The sequence below is a fragment of the Mixophyes fleayi genome, chromosome 9 (genome assembly GCF_038048845.1).
Source record: "Mixophyes fleayi isolate aMixFle1 chromosome 9, aMixFle1.hap1, whole genome shotgun sequence".
Classification (NCBI taxonomy): Eukaryota; Metazoa; Chordata; class Amphibia; order Anura; family Limnodynastidae; genus Mixophyes; species Mixophyes fleayi.
Window position 1 is genome coordinate 78247659 of NC_134410.1, and position 11784 is coordinate 78259442.

The following is an 11784-nucleotide window of genomic DNA, read 5'->3' on the forward strand; positions in this document are numbered from 1 at the left end:
GGAAGCGGGTAAATTTGGAGTGCCAGGGTTGGGGTTTAGAGCAGTGAGGGTGGACGGAGTGGGCGGGGGCAACCGCATTGAGGGTGTGATTGTAGAGGGAGACCGCCTGGTTGGGACAGGCCTGGGAGGAAAGTGGAGAGAGAGGAGAGTATCGAGAGAGGAGGACAGAGTGGCAGGATCAAGAGCGTCAAGATTGCGAATGGACAGAGTAGGTTTGGGCTGGGGGCGGGGTGCAGGTGAAGAGGAGAGTGAGAAGGAGAGGAGATGGTGGTCAGATAGAGGAAAGGGAGAAATGGAGAAGTCAGAGAGACTACAAATGTAGGAGAAGACAAGATCAAGGGAGTGACCAAGGCAGTGGGTAGAGGAAGGGGTCCATTGAGTGAGACCAAGAGAGGAAGAAAGGGTGAGCAGTTTGCTGGAGGCGGGGTCGGTGGGGTTGTTGATGAGGAAGTTAAAGTCGCCGAGGATGATGGAGGGGAGGTCAGAGGAGAGGTGGTGGGGAAGCCAGGCAGCAAAGTTGTCAAGTAAAAGGGAGGTGGGGCCAGGGGGGGCGGTAGATGACAGTGACGTGGAGATGGATGGGGTAGAAGAGGCGGATAGAGTGGGCTTCAAAGGAGGAGAAGGAGAGGGAGGGTTCAGGAGGGATGACATGAAAAGTACAGGTGGAGGAAAGGAGAAAGCCCACTCCACCACCAGGGTGGGCCTCAGGTCTGGTGGAGTGGGTGAAGAAGAGGCCACCATAGGAGAGGGCAGCAGGTGAGGCAGTGTCTGAGTCGGAGAGCCAGGTTTCAGTAATGGCAAGAAGGTTGAGAGGGTTGGATAAAAAGAGGTCATGGATAGCAGTCAGTTTGTTACGGACGGATCTAGCATTCCAAAGGGCACAGGAGAAAGGGGGAGAGGAGAGGGGGGAGATGGGAATGAGGTTAGCAAGATGAGCAGTGCGAGGGGGAGTGTGGGGAGGAGAGGGGGAGGTGGGGCGGGGGGAGAGTAAGGGCATGGGGCGAGAGCGGGGAGGCATAGTAGGGAGAAAGAGGAGGAGGGAGGGCAGAATAGAAGGTGGGTGACCTAGGAAGAAGTCAGTTAGAGGCCAAGTCTGAAGGTGGGAGAGGCAGTGGCATAAGAGCAAGGAAAGCCGTGAAATGTGAGATAAAGTAGAATGACAGTTAGAGAGAGAGAGACAGCCGCAGGGGACAGGGGAGGCAAAAGACGTGAGCAAGAGAGTGCGATAAGGATGGTAAGAGAGGCCTAAGATGGAGGTGAGAGAGGATGAGGCATAGGAGTATGGCAGGCCGTGCAGTATGAGCTGAGGGGAATGACTGAGAGCAAATGTAACGAAGAGATGTATGAGTATGCAAAGAACATGGGAAAGAGATGTGAATAAGTATAAGGCAAAAACAGAGAGGACAGTAAATAACCGTAAATAAAGTAAAATAATAAGTAAATAGAATTAAGTAAATAAGTAATAAGTAAATAAGTTAATAAGTAAATTAACAGTAAATAAAGTAAATTAAGGAGGCAATAAATGGCAGTAAATGTAACAGTAAATAAAGAAAAATAGAGACAATAAGTAAAATAAAATAGAGACAATAGGAGTACCAGTAAATAACAACCGGTGCCTAAACGTGGTTGGGTGCAGGCAAAATGGTAAGCCAACCCCGGGGATGGAGCAGAGCTTCAGTGAAGGAGTCAGTGGGGCATACCAGAGAGACAATTGAGCAAAAATACCTAGAGAGCTGGGTGCTGAACGAGGTGTAATGTCAGTCCAAGGGGATGAAGCAGAGTCCCAGGGAGAGTGTTAGTGGAGATCCGGGAGACTTCATGGGAGGAGCAGCAGGGTGAAGAGACCATCCGTGTAGAGGAGCCTCCGTGAGCGTCGGAGGTTACGGTGCAGATAAACGTAGGGGTCAGAGGAGCACCAGTGGAGGGCAGAGGCACGGAGGGAGGCGGGAGCGAGGAGACAGTGGAGTCAGCCGGAAGTAAGCCACAGTGCAGGTCGGAGGATCCGTAGAACACTGGAGCAGTGAAGAAGTGAGGACACGTGCCACGATGCAGGTCAGTCATTAAGAGGACCCGGGCTATCCCTGGAGCACAGGAGCAGAAACTGGAGCAGTCCATAGGCCGGGTCGGTTATCAGCAGTGTGGGACGAGGCAGAAGCAGCTAGAGGCAAAGAACCGGAAGAGGCCCACGAGGTGGAGAGGAGCAGCACTCGAGACCGTGGATGCGACCGGAAGTAGGCCTCGAGGACGGGCGGACCAGGCAGCGGGAGGACCCGGGGAAAACAGCCAAATGGAGGTCCACTGGAGGGAAGAACCTGGCCAGGAAGCGCTGAAGATCGATGAAGGAGCGGTGGAGGAGAGCCAGGTAGGAGGCAGCTAGGCCAGAGCCGGGGACCCGATAGAAGTACTGCCAGAGGGGGTCGAGAGCAGAGAAGTCAAGCGGGTGCAGGCCGGGTGGAGGTGAGGTAGGCAGGCAGCAGAGAGGTGCCGGCGGGCTACTCCACTGGAGTATGGAGCCCAGGCTCTGGGCCCCGGTGGAGAGCTCACGCGGCACGTCCGAGCAGGACGAGATCCGGAAACAGGAGGCAGGATGATAAATATGTCCAGTTTAAAGAACAGCTAAGACACAATTGGTGTGTCACCGGCCCCTGCAAACGAAGATTTGGAAGATGATGAAGAGGAGATCGCCATCACCCAGAGCACACAGCCGGTACAGTGAAACTGAGAATGGCTCATTAAATCAGTTATGGTTCCTTTGATCGCTCCACCCATTAGTTGGATAACTGTGGTAAGTCTACAGCTAATACATGACGACGAGCGCTGACCCCTCGGGATGCGTGTATATATCAAACGAAGACCAATCATGGAATTTGTTGTTCATTTTACTACAGAGCTGTCACGATTTTTGAGAAATTCTTTTAGACCAGACCAAGGGCTAGATTTACTAAGCTGCGGGTTTGAAAAAGTGGGGAAGTTGCCTATAGCAACCAATCAGATTCTAGCTGTCATTTTGTAGAAAGCACTAAATAAATGACAGATAGAATCTGATTAGTTGCTATAGGCAACATCCCCACTTTTTCAAACCCGCAGCTTAGTAAATCTAGCCCCAAATGTCAAAATGTTTTGCTGAATCATCTGCATCATCCTTGGGTCTCTTAGAAAAGCTTAGTTTTTCCTAGCAGCAGTAGCCTGAGAAACTGAAATAGGGGACGCCATTGTGTCAGGTACCACTTCGGCTGTCAACTTGCTCACCTGGAGTTCTTTGCATCTCTTGTGATCTGGGACAGTGGGAAATAAAGAGAAGACATAGCTCTTAAACCTAGGATCAAGCATAGTCACCAAAATGTAGTGATAGGATTTCCAGAAGTTGATAACGCTTCGATCCTGGCGAAGCGATTAAAGTACTTCATCTACAAGTGCATCATACTTTAATTTCTTAGTTTCATCTCCTCCTTCAAGTAGATTGTGTTCACACAATACACTTCAAACATATGATTTAAATTAACTAACCACCAAATTTCCAGACATAGTAATGCCATTGTTTATGTATTTCCAAGTAATGAGTTACATTAATAAGGTTTTGGAAGAATGAAAGATTTGCCTTGGATGGTGCGCTGTGGCGTTGATTCCTGAATGCCTTTTTCACCCCCCATATATATTCACACATCAGTTCATATAAAGAAATGAATTATAACATTTTGCATAGAGCATATCTCATGCCGAAATAAAAATTTACTATTGGTAGCGCACCTTACACTTACTGTTATAACTGTCACCAACCAGATGCAGATATATTACACTGTTTATGGTCATGTTTTAAAATAAGGGACATACTGTCCAAACATACAAAAGATACATTTAACTCTTCAGCATACTACTCGGTACAATTTAGAGCTACTTGCAGTGTGTATGTATGTGTGTATATCTAATATATATATATATATATATATCTAATATATAGATATATATATGCAAAATATTTAAACATCATTCATTTTTTAAAACATGTAATTATTTAATATCCCCTAGCCATTACAGTTTTGTTAATTTATTTTAATAATGGGAATAGCTATTATACATGGTTTTGATTATTCAAAGTGTTTTGATATCAGGAATATAAAGAATAATAATTGTGATATAGAATTGCTTGTTGTATACTGAGGCAATTCAAATGTTTGAGAACTTGTTTGTTATTATTTTGTACTATAACTTCATAGATTTATTTTAAAAAAAATCAATGTTCGAGTAAATCTTCAATAAACATCTGTGTTTCCATGGAGGATAAAAAAAAAGCCATATAACATTATTATGCTGATGATAGGAAGTATACTTGTCACTACATATTCACCTTATGCACACATATTCAAAACAGTGATGCAACCCTTTCCATGCAATTGTCACTAGTGGAGAACTGTGATCGGAAGGTTAGGTTTAGTGAGTACCGTATATTGCATGAAGTTTTTTTAATTTTTTAGTTTTAAATTTTTCCTTTTCAGGTTGACGGAATCCTGCTTGACATGGCATATGCTAGTTATTATGAATTTACTGTTGTGGATTGCACCAAGATGGAAATGGGAGTAATTGATGTTCTCAAGGTTGGATCTGTACCTAAAATAAAGGTATCAATTATTAAAACCATAAGGTGTTAGCAGGAGGAGAAATTCAATTCTGTATGAGAGAAAATAACTGTTGAGACTTATCTTAGACACTTGAAAGCTATCTCCACCACTTATGTAAATATCAGTGGTACAGCAAGAAATATCTCATTGTGCTATTTAGAATGGATCAGTATGAGCCTAATTTTGCAAAACTATTCATTATTGTATGTGTGTGTGTATGTATGTATGTATGTATATGTATATATATATATATATATATATATATATATATATATATATATATATATATATATATATATATATATATATTATAATGATACCGGGCAGCATGCACGGTGGCTGTGGTTAGCACTTTTGCCTCACAGCACTGGGGTCATGAGTGCAATTCCCGGCCATGGCCTTATCTGTGTGGAGTTTGTATGCTCTCCCCGTTTTTGCGTGGGTTTCCTCCTGATGCTCCGGTTTCCTCCCACACTCCAAAAACATACTAGTAGGCAGGGGCGGGCTGGACCGGGGGCAGCGGGCACCTGGGCTGCTCAGTCTAGCGGCTGTTCGGGCCGGCTGCCTCCCCCGTCCCCCACCGTGGATGCAATCATTTTTTTTATACTACCCGGCGGCTGCATCGTGTGACACGCGATGCGCCGAGTCAGCTCACAGGCGGCCGCATCACATGACACGCGATGCGCCCGCGTCATTATTGCGCGGCCGCATCGCGTGTCATGTGATGCGGCCGCCTGTGCGCCCCCCGGGCTGATGCCTCCCAGACCGCGCCTGCTAGTAGGTTAAGTAGGGAATTTAGACTGTAAGCCCCAATGGGGCAGGGAGACTCATGTGAGCGAGTTCTCTGTACAGCGCTGCAGAGATAGTGGCGTCATATAAATAAATGGTGATGATGGTGTACTGTACAGATAATATGTAATCACTCACATCAGTCCCTGCCCCATTGGAGCTTACAATTTAAAATCACTACCATACACAAGTATCAATTTTCTCAGAAGCCAGAACACCAGGAACAATACCAGCAAATCGCAGGGAGAACATACAAACTCCACACAGATAGGGCCCTGATCAGAATCCAACTAATACATCAATTATTATTCATATGTTAATAATTGTTTTACTGCCTTGTTCTCTTACAGTTACATTTTACTAACTTCACCAACAAGCAGTTCCAGTTTGGTCATATCGGGACTGCAACGCTTTCATCTCTTAATGACTAAACCAAATTTCCCATTTCACAATTTGTCGATTCAAATATTAATATTTTGAAGATACACCACTATATAATTTTTAACATCGGTGCTTTTCTATTGCACTGTGCAGGTCCTGGATGTACTGCATACAGTCATTACACGAGAAGAAAACTGCATCAACACTCTGGACTCAGTCGATTTATGAACTGACATAATTCAAGAGAATTTTACTCATTCATCTCTTTAGCAGATTGTTTAATGGAGACAAAGTTTAATGATCTAACCTGACATTAATTAAATGAACATCCCTTTGCATACTTATTCTGACCAAGAAATCAGTATACACAATCATTTCATTTTACAATACTGATCATTTCTGTAATTTGTGTATTGTGGAATTGTTTGCCAAGATGTTTTGTTGACAAATATTCTGTGTTTTTTGTATTTTGAATCATTTGAAAAACAGACCTTAAATTCTAATAAATGAACAAAGTTTCAAAACACCATAAAGGTACAAGTCATTACTAGAACCAATTTAATATAGTTGTGCACTACACCCAAATTAATTTCACAAAAATTCCAACAATGTAGGCATGTCAATGTAGAAATTGTGGGAGCACATGCTTATATTAATGTACTGTGACAGCAGCAAAATATTTATCACAGGGCAGTCTGCCTTATTATATCACCTGGCAACCACAATAATACAATACATTGACTTTAAAGGTTGGATCATTAGAATTAATTGAGTGGTATAGACCCACCTAGATAAAGCAAAGTCACATAATGTGAATGTTAAAAAAGCCACATTTCAACTTTAACATCTGGAATATATTTCCATGCAATGTCATAAATCATTTGAATAAAATGAAAAATAATTTTAGAATAATGCAGTGAAACTGCAACATACCACCCATCCCTGTATGAGCAAGCTCTGTTTAGTAAACCCGATACCCAGTGGCACTACCACATACTAAGGCTAGCAGTAGCCCAAACATTATAGTAGAAGTGACCAACACACAATCAGCCAAAACAGCTACTACAAAAATACACTAGAAAAGTGTCCTGCCTCAATGTACAAGTGCAGGAACCATGTGAAGAGCCCAGTCCCATGTAATGTCTCCAATGACAATAGTAGGTCAGCCACTAGAGCCAATCTAGTGGGGGTTTTCAGCCTTAGCAGCTACATTTCCCATAGAACTAAAAGACATAAGCACAAATATGCACACGATAGAGCGTAGCCTGCAAAATGCATCTAATCAGCCATGAGTGCCACTATGACCTCAAAGAAGATGCATAAGTATTTTACAACAATGTACAATACAGACTTTATTATTTGCTGGCTATTGAAGTTTAGAAATCACATTCTCTGGTGGCCAGCATAGAATATAGAGCACAGACCATTGTGGTCACATGCACAATATAGAGCCCAGTCTATGGTGGCCATGTATAATATAAAGCCCATTCCCTGGTTGCCAGTGTACAATATATAGCCGAGTGTACAATATAGAGACCAGTCCTTGGTTGTCAGTGTACAATATAGAGCCCAGTCCCTGGTGGCCAGTGTATAATATATAGCCCACTCCCTAGTGGCCAGTGTACAGTATAGAGACCAGTCCCTGGTTGCCCACTGAGTCTCCAAGCTGCCACCAGTTTCTATTATATTGGCTGACAGCGCCTTTTTTCTTATCCGCTGAACTCCAGAAGCCAATCTGAATTCAGTGGTGGACAGGAAACTAAATGCTGTTAACCAATAACAGAACAAGCTAAAAAGCATTCAGTTTTCATGTCTGCATTCTGAATAATCAGAACAAGCCACCCTTTTCTATTGCTCCATTGTCCAGTTCTGGCGCTCACGTTTCCATTGTATGTGCTTTCTGCAGTGGACAAGGGTCTGCATGGGCACTCTGACCAGTCTGCGGCTACCAGCAATGCTCTGTGTGTTCTGGCACCTTTCTATCATACTATTATAGAGACAGAATTTGTTAAATGTAGTGCACTAAATTTTTACATCTGTGGTCAATAAAGATATGGGTCTATATGAGTCCCTCCCCGATTTAGGATTCAGCAATTATAACAGCTTCATACATGATTTGAGATATCAAACCTGATTCTCCCCAATCCGTAAATGTCAAACAGATGGGGAACAAAGAATTTCAAATGCTTCTTATATAATTCAATGGGGATTCCGTCCACCCCTGGAGCCTTTCCATTAGGAAATGAAGAGATGGCAGCAGCAATTTCTTCTACTGTTAAGGGTGAATCTAAATATTCTCTACTAACCAAGCTCAGTGTCAGGCACCATCCCCGCACGCTCCACAGCAGCTAGGGACGGCCTTCTTTCTCCTCGGTCTGCACTTCCGATTACGTTGCAATGGGACGCTTCTTTGTCCTTTCTTGTCGGGCCCGCGGTTGGGCGCGAATGTGCAGTCTATCGCGCCCTCGTTGCTAGCTGTCAGCTCTTTCTTGACCGCCGATTTCACTGTCCACCAATCAAGTACCTTTTCTATATATTTAAGGCAGGCTCTGGCCTCATTAGGGTGCCCTATACTCCAGCGTTCCTGCTTGTCTCCCTGCTTTTTGCTTTGACATCCTGTGTATTGACCCGGCTTCTCCTGACCCTGCTCTTCCTCCCTTTGGCCTGACTACACCTTCTACTTTTGATCCCTGGCTTCCTTACTACCATTTGTCTGCTCCCTTGGTACCTCGCTTGCCCAAATGGTTTTGACCTCAGTTTGCATGACTACGTCTGTTCACCTATTAGTTCGCTGGTGGCTAACTCGAAGGGCCGTGACCTGCATGTCTCTTGCAGAAAACTCCAAACTCACTTGTGGGGGTCCCTGGCGAATTAGACTCCGCGTCTCCTAACTTAGCAGCACCAATACCAGCAAGTGACCTTCAGTCCAAAATTATTCCATAGCACTTATTTAGACACAAAAATAACCGCCAAATACGTGTCAAAGTCAGATTCAGCGCAATGAGCCCGAGAAGCATACACATCTTTAAAATAATTTATAAAGACAGTGATAACCTCTTCAGCCGAAGTACGTACATAACCTGAGGTATCTGTAATGCCTGATATTAAATTTTTCGCTCTTTACGACCTGGCTAAGTAAGTAAAAAATCTGACACATTTATCTGCTTCAAAATATTGATAATGCTTAACAAATAACAATTTAAACTTTGTTTTATCTAGGAGATAATCCAACCACTCACTCTGCACCATCAACCAGGCATGTTTATCATCTGTCAAACAAGAAATGAGATATAACTTTTCTAGATGTAAGACCTCCCTCTCCAGGTTATCACTCCTTAATTTGGACTCCTTTTTGAATAAATTTACACTAAAAATGAGGAATCCTCTCAAGAAGGCCTTGAAGGCATCACAGAGGACAGGAAGAGTAGCCGTAGAGATGTTAGCAGCAAAATATCCTCTTCATTGGGATTCCAAGGTAGAACCATCTCATAGTAGTTAACCGAGAAGGGGTTTAGTTTCCAAAATAATTGGCCTCAAGGTTTGTTAAAATCAATTCTGAGCATTAATGGGGATTGGTCAGAAATTCCCTGAGATAGATATGTGACAACAAAGTCAGCTGGCACCAATCATTTGGAGAGATGTCCTAGGCCTGAAAAAGTACAGTGAGAGGTAGAATAGCAAGAAAAACATACTTCTTCCAGGTGTCGCAGATGCCACACATCCGCTAAGCCCATTTCAGCAACCAGATCAGAAAACTTTTACTTCCCAGCATGCAGAGAAACTCGCCCTGACTCCCTTCACTTATCAACATTGTTATCAAGCACGGCATTAAAGTCCTCAAAACATAACACAGGAATTAAGGAAGGAAAATCACTGTACGTCTTAAGGATCTTTCTATTATAAGGGGGAGGGATATATATATATATATATATATATATATATATATATATATATACTAATAAGTCAGGTGAACAGAATTAAAAGTGCACCTTAGGAATATAAATCTGTCACTCAGGTCAGCCATAACTACATCCAACACAAAATTGACTAGTTTACATATTACGAGGGATACCACCCTTGAGTTACAAGTATGTGTAGCATGGTAGATCCATCCAATCCATGGTTTCTTAAGGGACAACAATTTACTCCCCACTAGGTGGGTTTCAGTTACACATATAACATCAGCTTCATACTTTTCTATTTGGGACAGAACCAGAGATCTTTAGTCTTGTCATTTAAACCCAGAATATTAAAGGTTATGAACTTGATGGAACCCCTATTTGTCTTCCCATTTGCCATATCATTAGGGAATACATAATAAATAAGTCCATAGTGGATCCATTCACCTGAGCCCAGACAGACACCCAGCCACCCATTACCACATCAATGCACGATATCTACAGTGCAACATATAAACTCCTCTTAATCCGCAGAGCAAGGGGCAGATATTATTGGGACGAATGTTGTATAATATTCCATTTCCCTGAGAAAAGATTAGTTTTCTTTTCATAAGTATAAAATAAAACATTGAAATCATTAATTATGGAAAACAGTCAAATAAGTAATGCAGTAAAACATTGAAAGTATTTTAGTAATTATATTTGTACAGTCCCGCAAAAACAATAGGCACAGCTCACTTGAGAGAAAAATACATCACAAGGATTGTCTTCAGTCCGGGTGAGAGCCTTTAGGAGCTCAGCTATCTAGCCAGGAATTCACCTTGGTTGGTAAATCAAAGAAGAAAATAGTTCCATCTGCTACAACCCGTAGTCTAGCCAGGAAGAGCACCGCCTATGGTAATTGCAAGTCTCAGAGACATCTCTTCACCTGTATAAATTGGACTCTATTTTCTTGTACATCTACCAAGAAGTCTGGCAATACCGCCACTCTCAAAATTTTGGCAAAAATAATGGCATTGTGTCTCAATCAAGTAATTGATGAAATTATACTCCCTGATCAGACAGTTTTTTCAGAATGGCAATTTTACGTAGACTTTTTTTGTCAGCTACAACTGCCCCATCCAGCGGATGAAGAAGCAGTGGTGTAGTCATTAGATGCAGCCAGGGCCTTTGATTATGTGTAATGGAGATACTTGTGGGTGGTGTTATTGAAATTCAGTTTTGGACCAGCCATTGTTCAATGGGTAAAATTACTTTATACTTTCCCCATGGCTAGAGTCTGTGTTTATGGGTTTGTGTCCCACGGATTTAATCTGGGCAGAGGCACAAGGCGGGGTTGCCCCCTGTCTCCTGCCCTTTTTGCATTGGTCATTGAAGCATTAGATTGTGTCATCAGAGCGTATTTGGACATCCGTGGGCTGACAGTGGTTTCCAGAACAGACACTATTGCTCTTGATGCTGTTGATATGTTACTTTTTCTATCTTACCCTTGTCGCTCCCTCCCCACTCTCTTGCAGGTGGTGAAGGCTTTTGATATATATATATTCGGGACTCCTGATTATAATTGGGATAAATCTTGTGTATCTCTGTTAGAGGAATACTGCCCAATAGACCTTGTCTTACAGAATCCCATGAGGTGGACCCCCAAATTTAAATACTTGGGCATATGGATCTCTAATGATATGAGCTGCTATATTCAATACAAGCAGCTGCCTCTAATGGTTACAGATCGGATTATTATGGTAAAAATTACCCTTCAGCCAAAGTTCCTTTACATCTTACAGCAAACGCCAATTTATTTTCCCCAATATATTTTCTGTACCAGTAATCGTTTTATTTTATCTTTGATATGGGTGGACAAACAAGCTTGTGTCAAATTCCCGACTTTATGTAGGTCTCAGAGGTCAGGTGGTTTTGCCTTGCCTGATGTGCAGCTCTATTACTTTGCTTCTCAATTGGCGCATATTGGCATATAGCTGTTTCTAGGAAGGGCTTGGACCTTCATGACCTCTTAGTCTTAAAAACAGGCTTTAGACATTCCCAAACCTAATTTCTCCTGATGGGTGGGAATTCAATGAGTGACCGACCTCTAATGACAC

At 42.8% G+C, this 11784-nt stretch overlaps 1 protein-coding gene across 2 annotated transcripts in view; it reads left to right on the plus strand.

Moving 5' to 3' along the window:
* Positions 1-6186, plus strand: part of LOC142101639 (uncharacterized) — a 91728-nt gene extending 85542 nt beyond the window's left edge. For both annotated transcript variants that reach the window (XM_075186046.1, XM_075186047.1), the window contains 2 exons: positions 4494-4616; positions 5940-6186. In XM_075186046.1, coding sequence (XP_075042147.1) covers positions 4494-4616; positions 5940-6014 — 198 coding nt within the window. In that variant the 3' untranslated portion in view covers positions 6015-6186. The remainder of the gene's footprint in view (positions 1-4493; positions 4617-5939) is intronic.
* The last annotated feature ends 5598 nt before the right edge of the window (positions 6187-11784 follow it).